The sequence below is a fragment of the Sminthopsis crassicaudata genome, chromosome 6, assembly GCF_048593235.1.
Source record: "Sminthopsis crassicaudata isolate SCR6 chromosome 6, ASM4859323v1, whole genome shotgun sequence".
Classification (NCBI taxonomy): Eukaryota; Metazoa; Chordata; class Mammalia; order Dasyuromorphia; family Dasyuridae; genus Sminthopsis; species Sminthopsis crassicaudata.
In genome coordinates, this window is record NC_133622.1 from 12217335 (window position 1) to 12235458 (window position 18124).

The 18124-nt window shown below is 37.8% G+C and overlaps 1 protein-coding gene across 5 annotated transcripts in view; it reads right to left on the reverse strand.

Moving 5' to 3' along the window:
• Positions 1-18124, reverse strand: part of KCNIP4 (potassium voltage-gated channel interacting protein 4) — a 1054021-nt gene that overhangs the window by 96940 nt on the left and 938957 nt on the right. The window contains exon 2 of one of the 5 annotated variants that reach the window (XM_074274536.1): positions 14898-14999. The exons of the other annotated variants lie outside the window; for them this stretch is intronic. Coding sequence (XP_074130637.1) covers positions 14898-14999 — 102 coding nt within the window. The remainder of the gene's footprint in view (positions 1-14897; positions 15000-18124) is intronic. 5 annotated transcript variants of the gene reach the window in all.

An 18124-nucleotide genomic window follows, 5' to 3' on the forward strand; every position in this document is an offset into this window, starting at 1 on the left:
TGTGTGTGTGTGTGTGTGCACATGCACATAGAGAAATAGATAGATAAATCAACAGACAGATTGTCGCAGGGCACAGTGAAATGTGGCTCTCAAGTTATGATCTCCTGGGCTCAAGTCCTGCCTTATCCACTCAGGCTATGAAACCATGGACAAGTCATGTATCCTCTCAGGGATTCTTAATCTTTTTTGTGTGTCGTGGATCCATTCGACAATTTAGTGAAATTTAAAATGAAAGACAAACAACAATGGGCCCTCTCACAGAAAAATGCTTTTTAAATTTTATTTTTAAAGAATATGATAAATTTCACTTAAAGGTTAGTAAGATTTGAACTTGTATTCAGTGGGTTGTTGATGGAAGCAGCAGGGCATGATATGTTTTACAATTTTTTCTATAAGTAAAAAAAAATAGTTTTAAAATAAAAAGAAATGTCAGAAACTCAGGGGAAGAGTTTCAAATATGGGAAAAATGTACTTATATAAAACAATTCATGGCATGATAATAATTACAAAGCAGGTGGCAAACAAATGAAACATTTTTGCTAAAATCAAAGAATCTCAGTAGGGAGAAAAAAAACAAAACAAAAACTATGTCTGAACAAGAATCCCCTTCATAAAATATCCCAAAGTTGGTCAGTCAGCTATTGCTTTCCAGTAATGGGAAACTTATAACTTTTGAGAATAGCCAATTCTCTCTGTGGGTAGCTCTAATTCTCAAGAAAAGTTTTTTTTTCCTGACTTCAAGCCTAAATTTAGCTTCTTGCGACTTTTATTTTATAATTCTTCTAGTTCTTCCTTTTGAGGTTAAGGAGGATAATCCCACTTTTAACATGATTTCCCTCTAAGCGCATATAGAGAAAACTATCATCTCTCCTATAAATTCTCTCTTATCTAGACTAAGGAGTGCTAATTTCTTTCAGTAGTCACCTAGGTAGCAAGGTATCCAGAACTCTTCCAATCCTGGACACCAAGAGATTTCCAAGACTAAAAACACTATTTCTGATAGAGCTGAATCACTGTGGGATTAGGGATAAAGCCTAAGTCACTTGAGGCAGCAAGGTCTTTCACAAAATCTCTCTGGTGTCATTGTCCCAAAATAAACTGGTCATTCCATTGGTCACAAACTGATCAGCATTTGGACGCAGCATACTTTTCCGTGCTCAAATGGCATGGTGCATCAGGAAAACTTTTTAATTGATAAAGTATCATATGTAATATTATGTGCTAATACATATACATACATATATATGTACACACACATTTACATACATATACAGGTTGTATAAATCCATGGATATCTATCTTTTCCCACAAAAAGCTATTGTAATGTTCACTAAGACCAAAGTCTGACTTGCCATAAATTCAACCTGGGTTTCCTGAATGGGTTTAAATGAGACTTCTGAAGAGAAGGACCAAGGAAGAGTCACAGCTGGGGATTTCCCATTCAGAGAAGGATAAAAGACCAAGTTGATAATGAAGAGCCAGGGATCACAGGGCATTGTCTGGTATGGGGAGAACAGAGAGATCACAGGTTCCAAATAACAGGTTCCTCTCCACCCCCCAAATGGTTTCATATATATTTCTACGCTTGGGTCTCCAAGCTCCTCCTCTGCTGATTCTTCTCAATTCCACTTAGCTGTGTACTCTTCCTATATCATCAAGACAAGAAATGGCCACCCTTGAGCGATGGCATATGATTACTGATATTTGGTCTTTGATCAGTTTGTTTTTTCCCTTTGTGGTGATGTCTGTGATTTTAACCCTTTCCATTTATACTTCATCTCTAAAATATTCATTAAATTTAATTTCTTCTGAATGTTCTTTGAATTATTTACAGTGCTGATTGGCTACAAAAGATAATCATGATTTGATTATTTGATCATGGTCAAGAGCAATATTATAGCACAGCATTTTAAGGAAGAACTGACTCAAATGGAACTTTAGGAAGTAGATTCTATATCTGAAAGAAAATAAAACACTCCATTCTGTTTCTTTAGAACAGCATGGATATACTCCTGGATTCTTGAAAGATATAAGAGTTCTGATGTTTTCTATTCAACTGAAACGTCTTCAAGAGTGGACCAAATAATTGTGGATTTTTTTCCTTCAAGGACTTGTCAGCCAAGTTCAAGCTGCCCATCCCCAGAAGGGTGATCACCACGTGATTCATTTTGGGAAGGGGGATCATGGCAAGTCCTGAAACCATCTCCTAAGAGGTAGAAGTATCTGATAGAAGAATTGTCATCTATTGGTGAAAAAACTACATCAACAGATCTTTTCACATAGAGCAAAATTTTTTTCTATAATAATTATTAATACTTATAGAACATTTAAAATACTTTCTTTTCCACAAAAATGCGAGAAGAAAAGCACAAATAACATCATCCTTATTTCACAGATGAAGAAACTGAGGCTCTGATGGAGTAAGACATTCCCATACTCATATGGCTAATAAACAGTGAGCATGGCTTTAAGTCCAGATCTTCTGATGCTATGTTTTATGTTTTTTTCCATCATACCAATATTTTACTTTGACTTTATCATTTCCACACTATTTTCCATCTGTTATATCCATGCCCTAAATTATGACAGAGGCCCAAATCAGACAGATGACAAATACCAGCTCCAATAGTTTATTCTCATAGCCAGGATAATTTCTGTATTTTACACGATCCAATTGAAGACTAAATTTCCCTTCAAAAAAATGCCATTCTGAGCCATGAATACAACTTTGAAATCTAACTTCCCTCAAAAACACACTCACCAAACTTTTCTTGCAATTTACTTCCTGAAGAAAAAAGTCTGTCCTTGATTACTTTTAACTATTGTTTGTAAGAGTTCTACTCAGGTTCACTCAATTTTCTCTAGTAAGGGAAAAGCATTTCTTATCTCTGTAGCACAACCCTCTGGTTCAGGAATACATTTCTACATTCTCTTTTAAATACCTCAACAAAGGCTTCTCCTATTTTAATTTTAGTCGAATATAGGGAATTTACACAAGAACAGTAACTGAATTTGTGATTTCATGGGGGCAGTCACCTTCTAGCTATGGATACCCTTACCAGTGGAGGTCAAAGACCTTTTCAAAACATATAGCCTTAAAGAGATTTTTGTTATTATTGTTAGTTTATTTATTTAATTTTTTTATTTAGAGCACTGAGAGGTGAATACATACACTATAAATAAGGAAGCAGATACAAGAGAATTAGCTGCTTGGTTAAGAGCTATGAAGCTTTATATGTAACTTAGCAATAATCTGTATTTTTATGTGCCCATTAGAGTGCAAAATTGAGTATGAAATATATATATATATTTATATAGGATATTCTGCTTTTAGATATGTTACCCAATAGAAAAAAAAAAGAAAATAGACTGGCTTAGATCTAACCACAGAGCCTTACTAGATGTATGGCCTTGGGCAAATGTCTGGGTCTCAGTTTCCCCGTCTGAATTTAAAACCAAACTGATATTTGTTGGATTACAAAGAGCTGCCAGTACTTAGGATGATGCTCCTTAGGCATAGAGATTTAGAGGTAAAGAAATATTAAATATTATATTATAAATAAATATTAAAATATTAAAAATTACCTAATCTTAACATAATAGGAACAAGAGATATTGGAAGAACTTCAGAGGCCTTCTAATCCAATTCCTTCATTCGGTAGATTTGGAAGTCATGGAGGTCCACAGATTTGTCCACCACCACACTGTTAATGAGTGACTGTTCTCAAAATCCTAGCCTCTTTCCACTACCCCTCAGCCTTTTTTGCCTTTCTTTGAGAATAGTTTTGAAGAAAGTATGTTGTAAACTTTAAAGCGTTATTAAAAATGAATTGTTTTTATTATCTTTGAAAAAAGGTTTTACTAATGAAATTAATATGAAAAAAGTTTAAATTGCTTGAAGTAGATACTAATTTAGATCCGGCAGTGTCATGTTTGCCAGGCACCATTGAACGGTCAATATTAGCGATTTTTGGTTGTTTAGACTTTCCCCAAATTTGATTTACTCCCAACCTTTCAAGAACACATCTAATAGGTAGAATGGATTTAATCATCATTACTTAACTTTTATATAAACAAATTCATATTTATCATGGAAATAAATGTCAAGTTTGAGTTAATAATCTGAGCATTTGAACTTCAAATGGCATTGAATGCCATAAAACTCCAAGGTCTAAATTCCTCACTCCTCCTCCTTATTAAGGTGACTCAGATATTTATGATTCCATAAAAAAAGAAAAAAAGCCTTCAAACTTGCTGAAACACTCCAAAAGAAATCAAACTATGATAAAAGCAGCAACAAAACAACCCAATATAAAAATCCGATCACTTCCTAAAATGTAATAAAAGCTAAACTTCCTTCTTACTATTAGTTTCACCATCCTGCTGGGCTTTTAAGTCAGTGGGGAAATCATGCAGTTTGAAGTTTTATTTAAAAATACCTCATTTTTTGACATATGAAAATTTTGAGAGTATTTTTGAGTGGAGCAAGAGAGTGATGTGTGATGGTGATAATAAGCAACTAAATGTTTGCCTGAAAATCATAAAAGAAAAGAAAAGAAAAGAAGCACCATACGACAGAATTTTATAGAAATAAGACAGAGGTTGCCATAGTAGTGGATATAATACTTATTTGAAAATACCTGAGTTCTAATCCCCACTCTGGCATTTCATTGGGTGATCACACACAAATTAGGTAATTTCTTTTGAACCTTGGACAATTAGTTATTTCAGGCTGTAATGTTCTTTGTCTGACAAAAATCTCACAAGGAAGACATATGCCTGAATGGAAAAGCCAGATCTTATAGAAAAATCAAGATTCCAACATTTATCTATATTTTCCATTAAGCATTTTCAGCACCTACTATAATTCACTCCTCCTCCTTGGACAAAGATGGTAAGTTCCCTATGATTTAGTACCTGGTTGTTGAGAACTATTGAATTAAAAATATATCATTTTTAGGTAACATGGCGAAAAAGCTCCTTAACTTTGACTAGCATGGTCTTTAGGCAACAGATATATAGTTTAATATCTGGACCAGAAATATTCAGAGGGATGTTGTCCAGATTGATTAAAGTAATGTACATTAAATTATATTGTGAACTATGATGCACTATGCATATCATACTTTGAAATTCACTAAATATTTTCTTTTTATTTCCTTATTTCATTTTAAAATTCCTTTAAACTCTATCTTGTCTTTTTGTCTCTATATGAGTCTTTCCAAAACTGGTCCTTTCAAGCCCTTATGTAGCATCAATTTCATTACTATAATTTTTAATAGATAATAGCAATGCCTTATTTATATAGTCTTCTGAGATTTATTAAATGCCCTTCTAACAAAAAGAGACATGTAGAACAATGGAGAAAGTTGCATTTAAATCTAGTTTCAGGCACTCACTAGTTATGGGATCCTAAGCCAGGCCCTTAAACCTCAGTCTGCCTCAGTTTCCTCATCTGTAAGATATGAATAATGATCGTACCTAGGCCACAGGGTTATTGCAAGAATAAAGTAAAACATTTTTTGCAAAGTACTTTGTAAATAAAGTTCTCTGTCAATGCAAGCTGCTGCTACTACTGCTAAAAACCCTGTGAAACAGGGAGCAGAAAGATCATAGAATAAAAAGAATGCTTTAAAGGAAGATGATGGCTTCAGAATCCGAGATCCCAGATTCTCTTGTCAGCGTCCCCATTTTTATAGAATAGGGCACTAAAGCTAGAGCAGTAACTCAGTTGCCCAGTGTCACCTAGCCAGATAGCACAGTGGTCAGTGTCAGAAGCCAGGGCTTCTGGCTTTTGATATTGTGCTTTTTCCAGTATTAGATGGAACTCTCACGGCTGTTCAGTATCCCCAAGCTGAAAAGCAGTTTGAAGAGAAACAGCTTGAACTTTAATCTTCTCTTTAAGCAGGTAACTTAGCAATAACCTGTATTTTATGGACCCGTTAGAGTGGAAAATTGAGTCTACTTGAAGCATTCCCTTTCTACTTAGGTGCCTAATGTAACCTTGCAGAAACCGCTATTGGCTGGCCTGATTTTAATCCCAAGAGTAATTTCCTAAGCCACTGTAAATAGCAAACATATCAATATCACAACTTTGGGGAACTTATGAGTAACTTTCTGTAACTTTCTGCAAAAGCGATAACAAATGGCTTTCATTTTCCTGCCCTTCAGATGATTTTCACCAGCCAGGACCACTCAAGACTTTTTATCCCAAATCAACACCCAAGAAAAAAGAGTTTAAAACATCAAGCTGAAAGCCAAAGGTTGGCTTTATTTTGTTCCCTGATAGAAAAAAAGAGCACATTAACTAGGGAGATAACTGATCTTCGACTTAAAATCTAATAAGCCTGCCAAAGGGAATCAGGAGGCTGAAAGAGGAACATATGGCTTCTTAATAGAGAAGTGCAAAGTGAAGAATAGCATCAGAAAGCAGAATGTTCATTAGTGCTTCATCCTGGAGGGTTTTAATAAAGGATTTTGTTGACAGAGTGCAGTGGAAAGAAGAGCAAAATGGGAGTCAGCCCCTGGTCCTAGCTCTGCCACAAAATAGGTGTGTAATATCACCCATCTTTCTTTCTCTCACTGAACCATGGCTTAATTTTCAAAAGGAGAGGGATGGACTGGATAGTTTCTAAGGGTCTGAAATTCTCTGACTGTAAGGCTTGGGTAGATTGCCAAATTATTTCATGTTACAGCATAGGTTCTTTATTTCCCAAGTTTGTGCCTAGCCACTGAATGAATGCTCCAAAAGCCATGAGGATCTCAAGTCAAGGGACCTACATTTAAATTCCTGGTAGGTCACTTACTAGTTGTGTGACCTTAAACAAAACACTGCTGCCTTAGTTTGCTCATCTGTAAAATGACTGCATTAGGCTAGATGACCCCGAAGGTCTCTTCTAGCTCTACATCTGATTCTGTATAATCCACAAGTTTAATATGTATAACCAAATTAGAATCTCAATTTCCCTCTAAGAAACCTTACTGTGAAAAATGGACAAAAGGGGGCAGCTAGGTGGTGCAATGGATGGAGCACCAGCCTTGAATTCAGGAGGACCTGAGTTCAAATCTAGTCTCAGACACTTAACACTTCCTAGCTGTGTGACCCTGGGCAAGTCACTTAACTCCAGCTTCAAAAAAAAAAAATGGAAAAAAGTTAATTACCAATCAGATAACTTGGAAGTGGATATTTTTATGACTCCCTCTTTTTCTTTTCTTTCATTAATTCATTTATTTTTTACTTTTCTCCTTTTTGTTAAAGATACCAAGGAGTCAGTGGGAGTTTGATTAATTGCCAGAAGGTTAAGAGTGATGCTATTTTCCAAGTCTGCGCGGCCAAGGTTGGGCTTTAATTGGCAGCATTTGGCTAGTTCTAAACACTTTCTGAAAACAAATGCTCACAGCCAATGCAAAGAGTTTCATTGCCAAGAGAGACATCCCCAACCTTTCACAGATGATAAACCTATCCAATATGGTGACTAGGAAAACACACACATACAAATTAGAATTCTGTGTTATATTTAATATTAAAGAACTGAAGTCTGTTTAGCAAGTTGCGGTTCACAATTATGTTGAACAATGTGCTGATGGCAGCTCAGTGGTTATGAGTAGTCTGCTCATTTTGGCCTGCTGTAATCAAAAAGCAAGGCAAGAGCATACCTTTAATTTCAGGAATCAATAATTACGATGGAATTAGGGCACTGGGAGATTATAGAGCAGGGGTTAGCATTTAAAGAATTAAAAGACAAATATATGCTTGTCTAGATGCAATATGCAGCTGTGTAAATCAGTGTCTAATAATTCCTTGATTTAGTACTTTATTTCATAAATGCATGGTCCAGATGTGACTCTGATCGCCTCCAGAATATCCCAGTGAAAAAGTATGTGTGTGTCTGGAATAATTCCATTTTAAAGTAAGGAAACTAAAGCACAAATTACTTTTCTAGATAGATCATATCACCACAAAGAAAAAAAAGAAAATTGCATTTGAACAGGTGCTACTATTCAGTCAAGGATTCTTTTATTTTTTTTTTTTCTTGGTCAGCCTTAAGTGATTTGCTCAAGGTCACAGAGCTAGGGAGCATTTAAATTTCTGAGGCCACATTTGAACACAGGGCCTCCTGACTTCAAGAGCAGTGCTCCATCCACTGCACCACCTAGCTGTCTTGCAGCCAAGAACTTTTGAGATTAAGCTAGCTAATAAGCCAGCCACATTTTTCTATGAAATAATACTCATTCAAAGGAGCAACACATAAAGACTCAGATGAATTGACTTGAAATTCCACATTTTATCTTTAATATCAATAGGATTCTGGGCAAGGTACCTAGCCCTGGGGCTTCAGTTTGCTTTCAGAGGGTTAGACTAGATGAGGACGAAAATGAGGCTCAAAAGGAAACATGGTTCAATGCTTCCTTCTCCTCCTAAGTACCAAAAGCTGGATCTGTTTAGCGAATGAATTCGCTACTCAATGCTGTATTAAAACAAAGTCTTTATTGATAGTAAAGAGATGAGCAGGCATTTGGCCTTTAGGGAGAAAGGCCAGACTGCCTAAGAAAGGGGGCGCCAGAGCAAAGTCGGAGGGCACAAGGCAAGGAAAAACCAAGTGCAAGGAATAGAATTTTGGAGATTCATTTTATACATAATCAGGGTCATAAAACAAAGTTTGTCCTTTGGATATAGAGATGTTATCCAAAAGGGTCCAGAGAGATTTGTAAATAAGACAAGAATTTCTCTTAAGGATGTAAAATTCTATTAACCATTTGTGTCTCAAGTTATTTCCTTTAACCTCTTCTAAGACAGAAATTTCCTGTTAATCATTTGTATCTTGGGCTATCTCCTTTTAACCTCTTCAGTCTCACGTAAACATCCATTGAAAGCTCGGTGGATGCTTGGTCTGCAGATGAGAAGTCTTAGCTTTCTTCAAGTACTTGACAGGACATTCCACAGAAGAATACAGAGATAAAGCAAAGGAGGGGAGATATAGAAAGGCTGATGAGACTGGCCAATGAAGATGGGATTTTCTGACAAGGAGGACACTTCAGGAGTGAAGTGGGCTAGCTCAAAGTAGAAGACTCCTCATCATTGAGTCGGTCTTCTAACAGAGGTACAGGTACAAGTTGTTGGAGATATTGAAAAGAGTAGTTTTGGGGCAGAACTAGATGCTGTCAGCAAACCTTATTTTTCAATAAACATTTCCTTTTCTGAGTATGCTTGCTTTTATCATCTAAGTGGACAAGGGGCCACTGGAAAAGTGCTTCCTCTCATTTTTGTAGAAACAAGTAATTTTATAGGATGCTTTTTTGAGGATGCTACTTGTACTTTTTTTTTTTTTCCAAGGGTGTTTATAAAAGTAGGCTGTTGTTATTACTTTTTTTGAGGGTTAAGAGGAGTCTGGGTCTGATTTCATCAGTGTAGGGGAGCACCTTGAGGATACTCTTTCAAGCAAAATAGATAGAAAAAGTGCTCTCCAACTTGAGGAATAGCTAAGAGGTCAAGGACAATGTTTGGTTAATACCTACATTAACTTTTTGGAATTAATCCATTAGTTGTTTAATGCTCATGAACAGGTATTGTTATGGGTCTTTAAAATAGTCATTTGACCAGGAATAGCCAAATGGTTTCCTAGGAGGAGGGTGTGGTCAAAGACAGGTAAATCTGGCTCTAGTTCAGCCTCAATTTCTAGCCCAACTTTTTCTTCAGTTGAAAGAATGCCAGTGTGAGGTGACAGGGAACTCGAGGAGGCTGTATCTGGCAGCCACCATTTTTACCAGGCAGCTGGCTCTAGCATGGGAAGTCATCAAATTGATATGTCACTGTGGGTGCTTCAAAGACCCCTGAGTGAATGAAAATGGCTAGCGTGACCCATCTAGGCTTTCTCCACACACCAAAGACAACTTGTTTGACTTCCCATGACTGGGCTGGCTCTTGTCCCTTTTTTACTCATGAAAACAACTCTTGGACTAGAAAACTTTGTCAGTGATTCAGCGCCTCCATGAAGCTATGACTTCCAGGTTTGCACAAGGCCCTGAGAGCTGTTTCACAATGGGACAGCAGCCTTACGCACAGATAGTAAGTTTCTTGAAACTGGAAGGATGACATGGAGAGAGAATTTCTATAGAGGAGAGGAAGTTAGATTAAAAAAAAAATCCCTAATGTCCTTGCTAGGATCCAGATTCTATAGCTAAGTTCTGCATTTCTCAGCTACTAATTATGCCTGATCACAGGAATATTTATTTTTAACTTACTAAAAGTGAGTAAGTAATCAATCTCTCCAGCCTCAGTTTAGTCATCTATGCAATAGAAAGATTAATGTCAATCTCATATTCTTGTTATGAGAAAGGGGCAAAGAAAACGCTGGCAATTGAAACACGTCTTTTTTTTCCCCCTTAGGTTTTTGGGTAATGGTAGAAACCATTTTGGTAGTTATTGATTGGCCTTTTTGGTTGATGACTGAGGACATTTTCTAAGTAGCTTTGCGGCCCACCAAAGGCCCTGCCTGGGCATTGACAGGAATCAGCGGCAATATAAGAAAAGAGCAAGCTACCTAACTCCAGTTTGTTCTTGCTTTGCCCCTGTTGCTCTTTACAAACCACTGGCCACATAACCATGAACCGTAACCCTAAATGCCCATGTGTTACTGTAAGCACTGGGCAGGACTCAGAATCAAGAGAGCCAGGTTGTATCCCAGGAGAAGTCAGTAAGTCAGACATGGAATCAGGAGAGAAGTCAACCTTGAGTGTCAAGCTGGAAAACGGGGCAAATATCTTACTGTTTCACCATTTATAAAATGGAGAGAATACTACTTGTACTTCTTCTTCTTTTTTTTTGCAAGGTTGTTTATAAAAATAGGCTGTTGTTATTACTTATCATACCTTGGGCCACCCCTTTGTGGTAACCTACCTTAGTCTGCCTTTTTAGCTCATCCCATACTTGCTTTTTCTTCCTATCAAAGGGTACTTGGCCCTTTGTCCAGTAATCTTATCCATCTAAGTGGTAATGCACATGATAACTTGATCTATCTGCTATATATTCTTAAATTCCAAGGATTGAAGCTAATGGAATCATCATTATCATTATTATTTATGAGGGAGTTTTTCCTCACACCTTGCTAATAATTCTTTCACTTTGCCTACCCAGGTAGAAAGCAAATTGCTTTTCCACTAAACAATCTTTCAAACACTGGAAGCCCACAATTCTGTTCTCCTCCCACTGTCTTTTCTTCTTAAGGATAAACATTCCCAGCTCCTTCAACTCATCTTCATCCATCTTGATTTCCAGTTAATATACCTAATATGGAAATGTTATTATGTCAATATCAATTTATATTTACCTATAATTTTATAGCTTCCTAAACTTTATAATAATCCCAAGAGATGAATATCATTATCAATTATGGGAAGTGATTTGCCCCAAGTCTTTTAGCCTAAGTATTGACACATCCAAGGTTCAAATGCTCCATTCCAAATCCAGATGCTAACAAGGTAAAGGGAGGTGGTGGTTGGGATGGAAAAGATCTCAAGAAGGCACAAAGTCACTAGCCAGTGATATCTAATGTATAGGTGACTTACTACCTTTCTTGGTAAATGTCCCAAATGATCCAGTTGGCTACTAACTTTCAGGGAAGGCTAGAAAAAGAAAATCATACCCCCACAATCTAGAGGACACAAACAAATTATTCAGTAACAATGAAAATAAACGTCTTTGTAGGGTTGGTTAGGGAGAGTACCTTCATTTTATTATTTATCATTAAAAATAAACAAAAAGCAGATCAACACTTTTTTGGGGTATATCTATATTTGCTTGTGTTTTTAAAGGGAAAAAATGGGTCATATTTTTTTTTGAAAATTTGATCTTTTTCTCTGACATGTAATCATCATTTGAGTTGTATTTATATTCCCTGCCTATCGTGTTTTATCATCAAACTGCTGAATGTAATTTATCTTCATGCAGCTTTAAGGGACTCATTTGGAGTTTTTTACTTTGTTTGCCCTTTGGCCTCTCCCCAAATATTTTTTGACTATTGGGTAGAGAAACTGGAGAGCAATCAAAATTTCAAATCAATTATTAAGGAATACCATAGTACTTGCATTTAAGTACTGACTCCAGTAGCTCTCATTCTAATCCTGATTTATGCTAATTACATGCATAAGGGAACTTTTAAAGACTGTAATTTATAGATAAATTAGTGATGAATCTGTATAAAAGGAAGGAGTTTCCACACTGAGAGTTCCCCATATGGATGAACTCTTGCCCCTTAATTTTTTATAATGGTTCTAAAGGGAAGTAATTTAATTTTTTTCTTTCATTTGGAAAAAAAAAAAAATATATATATATATATATACATATATATATATATATATATATATACACATACACAATTACATCTTACTTTGTCCTTCTTAAGATAATACTGGTTAATAAAAAAACGACAAGGAAGAAAAAATGTGTATTTTGGTTTCCATTTAGTTTCTAAGTGATGTATTATTACCTTGTTGTAAGGTTAATTTTACTAAGAAATAGGTTTCTAAGCTAGCATTTTTTCTTTTAACTTTCTTTTTTGCTGGAGAGTAAGTAAATAAAAAATTCTCAGAATTATCCCTCACACTATGCTGGAGATAAAGTATACACAAGTATTTGCGAATGTATTTTGAGTAAATTTAAAGAAATTTTATAGATGGGGGAAGTGAATACAAACAACTGGGGGAAGTCTGGGAAATTTTCAATAGGTGGTCTTGAAGAAAACTTAGATATTGTTGGAGGGCAAAGTGCAGGGTTCTCAAACTAGGGTCCTCGGGCTAGATGCGGACACTGAGGACGTTTATGTGGCCCACCGAGTTATGGCAAATGGGCTGAGGGGTGGAGACAGAGTGTGAGCTTTTGTTTTTACTATAGTCTGGCCCTCCAAAAGTCTGAGGGACAGTGACCTGGCCCCCTATTTAAAAAGTTTCAGGACCACTGGAAAAGTGTGAGGAAGCATTCAGACTTACAAATGACCAGTGTAGTAGATCTTCATTGATAGAGAATAACAAATAGGGCAGGTAGACTAGGAAAAAAAAAAGGGGGAAAGTCATGTGACAATATATCTGGAAAAAAAGGCTAGAGCCCCATTTGGAAGGGTTTTAAAAGCTGAACAGAAATTTCTGTTGTATCTAGAAATGCTAGGAGATACTGAATAAAGATTGAAGAAGGGAGATATGGTTAGGCCTGCCCTTTAGCAGTGTTACCTTTGGATTGTCTGAAAAGGAGATTGCTGAGAGAAGAGATGAGATTCAGGGAAATTGATTAAATTATTGTAATAGTTCAGGTGTGTGGGAACGACAGCCTGAACTAGAGCCGTGCCCATCTGAGCAGAAAGCAGGCAGATGGGAGATATCGTAGAGGTAGAAATGAATATAAGACTGCTGTGTGGGGTGAGGATGGCAGCAAGGATGGGTGGTTGACATAGCACAGTGCCTGGCACATGGCAGGGGCTTAATTAGTGTTCACTGAGTTGAATTTAAAAATTCTAGAACAAATCCGATGTTACAAATGCCAGTGATTGGAAAGATGGTGTCACCTTCACAGCAATGAGGGAACTGGAGAAAAGGGTAGGTTCTGGGAGTTATTAGTGTGAATTAAAGAAAGAGGGAGATTCTGAGAGGAGGAGGAATGGGAGTTAGGCAAAGAGGTGGATTCGAGGCAGAGGTTCCAAACATGGCAGCCTTATGCCTGGCACGCCAAGGATCTCTGCCCACTGGAACCCTGTTTCTGGTGCCCTCTTATCACGACCTTCAACTTTACTAACTGGACTTTAACTTTACTTCCAAACCCCATAATAAACCTCTTTTATCAATCTTAAAAAAAAAAAAAAAAAAAAGAGGTGGATTCTGGGGGAAGAAGGTAGTTAGGAAAAGGGTAGGTTGTATGGAAGGGGGATGGGACAAAGAGAGTGATTTTTATTTAGGAAACATTGAGTTTGAGATACTCATGGAACCTTCTGATGAAGATAAGCAGACAGCAGATAATGATGCAGGATGGCAGCAAGGGGCAGATTTATATATATGCACACAAGGGACAGATTTTTATTTATATTTTATATATATACATACATATATACATTATTATATATATGTGTGTGTGTGTTTATCATGTATATATTTGGGACTCATTTGTACAGAGATGATTCCAAGGAAAAGAGAGAAGGGAGAAAATGAAGTCGGATAGCAGAACCAGGAGCAAAAAAAAAAAAAAAAGAATGAAAACATGTCTTAATGCTTACTATTTGCCAACTGAGTTAAATTCCATTTAATTTATTAAAATTTTACTTAATAAACATTTATTAATTTTAAAAAATTAATTTTATTTAATAAATAAACCCATTATTAAGGCACTGTTAAGCGCTTTGCATTGTTAAGCAATAGGAATATTAATAAGGAAAAGGGGCTCATATCTAATGGAACAAGGGGGGGACAAACCCCCAAGTAGGCCCATCCCTGCTCTCAGTGACATAACGTTCTAATGAGGAGTGGGGATGAGAAAAAGAGAGAGGAAGGGCTCCAGGAAGCCCTTCCGGGACAGCCATAATGCTTGGAGATGGAGAGCATGGCAGTATGGTAATTTGGAGTCCCGGCTCATTCCGGAAGCCAGAGCCCGTCCTAGTTACCACTTCCTGCTTCCTGTCCCGGGCCAATCAGGGACTCCAAAGCCCGCCATTGGCGAAGGCTCCTCTTCCGCCTCGTGGTGCATCTTCCCAGCACAGGGACGGGGTGGGGACTATGCTCTTGGATGGTTTCCAAGGTTTCCCATTAATACCGAGACACAGAAGGTGTCCCTATAGAGGATGTTAATATTCTAGAAAACCACATGCATGCAAACCTAAAGACCAACCAGACAGACAACAAGGAAACAGAGCCAGACTTGCTTTGGATATCAGGAGACGCCGTTTTGGCAGCCGAGCAGGGCAAGAGCTTCAAAAGGCGCTCTTTAATGCTGCGCTTGGTACCGCTCTGGGCGTACAGGAAACCTAGAAGATACATGGGCAGTTGGGTTAATACAGTCTCCCGAGCTGGGGGGCGCGGTGCATGCCGGGCGCAGGCGGGAGTCCGGGAGCAGTCGTTTATTTCCTCCAGGACAATTAGGCCCCTGGAAGCAAAGGAATTCTCTCCTCCCTTTGAAAGCAGAGTTTTCTCTTCGAGTCTGCATTAAAACTGTTCGATTGAAGGCGAACTGGGAAAGTCAGCCCTTTGGAAAATGAAAGCTGAAGGGCCGGGTCAACTTTTTCAAAAAGCGCAAAGGGAGGAGAAATTCAGTAAATTTTACTGAAAACTGTTTAACGAGCTTGGAATTTCACCATGACAAACAGCTGTGATGTCTGTCGCCTTGATGACTTCCCAAGCGCTCATCAGTCACCACGTCTGATTACAGAGGAGATCTTCCCCTGCATAAATGGGCGATAACCTGCCGTACCTTTGCCTTCACTGAAAGGAAGAAACTAATGTCCTCAGAGGCAGCCCGGGAGCCTCCATTTGCATAATTTGATATGCAGATATATGACAATCAGTCACAGTTTTTTTTCCCATAAGGCCAAGTTAATGAATACACTTTGTTCAAGTGGGGTGATTTCAGAAGAAGCTCTTTAGCTTTGGAAGGACATTAACCTCGGAGCACTTAACCTGGGGGGGACCGGGAATGTGGGGAGCCACGGCGGGTACAGGGACATAAATAAATATTATTTATATTATGATCCTTTTCAATAAAGGGGGGAGCGTGGTGGCAAGTGTTTGAGACAAATGGTCCTGTCAATGACGGAAGCTAGAATGTCAAACTCCTTACTAACTTAGTGACGCTTTGAAAGTCAGGCAGAGAATTCACACGCGCTAATCTAAACCAAAGCTCTCCAGAATCAACATAAAACAAAAGCAAACTTAAATCAAGGGAAGGTGGTCCTCCCACAGAGGAGTCCACACTGACGTCCGAATTATCCGGTCCTTAGACAAGTTTATCCAGATCAATGCCGACAGCTACCCCTGCTCCTAGAAATACCAACAGTCCAGGAATCAGAAAATAAGTTGGCCATGGCCCTTGTGAAAATCAGAATTTCACACATTTCACACACAGGAACTTTACGCACATGGTTCCTCCTACTTGGAAAGTCTGATCTTTTTTTTTCCTCTATTAAAATCTGATCCATCTTACAAGGGCCAGCTCAGAAACTCTTCTCTCCACAAGGTCTTTTCTCATCCCGCACCCTTAAATTTAGCACGTGAAACAAAGCCCCAATATCCAACTCCCTAACTCGTGGGTGAGTCAAAGATCTTTTGAAACAACCACCTGGAACAGATTCTAAGATAATGTACAGGCTTACACATTCCCACCCCCCTTTAAACAGATTCTGTTTAATAAGGGAAAAGCCCTGATATATCGGTCCTGCTGTATTAATGGGATTAGGAGTAGGGTAGCTGGGTGTTTGATATCTATGTCAAGTGGCAAGATCTGGGAATGTTTTAGAAAAAGGGGCATGTGATATTGTGAGACCAGAATTCTGTTTCCACGAGGAAACTCAGAAAGGTGGATTGCTCTCATTCCCATGATTAGACAGCCACTTTTCTTAGGATTTTTCTGAGCCAAGATATGTCCGGGAGTGTAGGTGAGGAGCTTTCTTTACTTTATGCCATCACTTTCTGTTCTTGGTGTCTCATCCTACTGATGGGCAATGTGTTTCCAAGGAGCGAACAGAGCCTCACATTTCATACATCCGTGTTCTTTATCTTTTGGGGGGAAAAATCTACATTTGTCAGGAAAGAATCACCATTTTTAAGCTTTAATTTGGTGCTTCTCAGTTTAATGTCTAGGTTTTTAAAGAGAAGTGTGGGAGAGGATTAATGATGTCTGCCACAAACTCTATGCTAACAATGACAGCTCTCTGGGCCCGAACTTCATTTTGATACAATGATGGATCTGTTTTCATCAGTACGAGTAGTCCCTCCATTAATGCCTATGACAGCCACACAATATATTCTTGTGGTAGGATTTTTATTCAGCTCATTAAACGTAACTTCCATATGCTACTGACCTGTTAGTCATTGGAGGTTTTCTTATAATTCTTTTAATAATTTTAGAGTACCAATGTAATGGCGTTTCAATTGTGTGTCTCATCTCTCACTTTGAATATGTGACCGGCTCACTCCCTTTCCTAAATTTGTACTTCCTTTAGGTTTTTATGTGATATCTGGAATATAAGATATTAGATACTAATTATTCTTCTAAGATTTTGGTATTCTACTATTTTATAAATGAGAAAACAGGAAAACAGTTCCGATCCCGTGTTCAAGGTCACAAAGCTAGTAAATATCTGAGGTCAAATTGGAACTTGGTTCCTCTCCACTCCAGGTTTTGTGTTCTATCCATTGAAACTTCTTTGATACAGCTAATTGTCCAAATGCAACTGTACTGCTCGAGATCCAGACTATGGAGGTAGAACTTTTGTATCCAAACACTCGGTAAGACCCTAGAACATAACAATTGCTTAATAAGTGCTTGACTTGACTTCCGTAGGTATGTATTGTTAGGATTTTATTCTAGGAAGTTCAAGTACACCAAGTAATAGGGTTTCCACCCAAACTGGCTATGCAAGTCAAGAAGCCAAGAAGATGTGCACTCACCTAAAGCAAACTAAATAAGCCAGATCAATCGCTCAGATTTTTTAAAAATTTTCAATGTTTTCTGCCATTGGCAAGGTAATTAAGTTGGTACCATAATAGCACCTCCAAAATTAAGCAGCAGGAAAAGAGAATAAAATTTAAACACATCAACCAATTAATAAGGGCTGATTGTTGCAGTCATCTCTGACTCTCTGTGACCCCACAGGGTTTTCTATGCAAACAGGAGTGGCTGACCATTTCCTTCTCCAGCTCATTTATAAATGAGGAAACTGAGGCAGAAAGGGTTGAGTGACTTGCTCAGAGTCATACAGCTAGTAAATATCTGAGGGAAGAGTTGAACTCAGAAAGATAAGTCTTCCTGACTCTCAGCCTGGCACTCCAATCACCCACCTAAGCTATCCCAGGGATTTATTAAGTATCTATTACATGCCAGACACTATTTTAGGTGCTAGAAATACAAAGATACAAATGAAATTGTTTTGCCTTT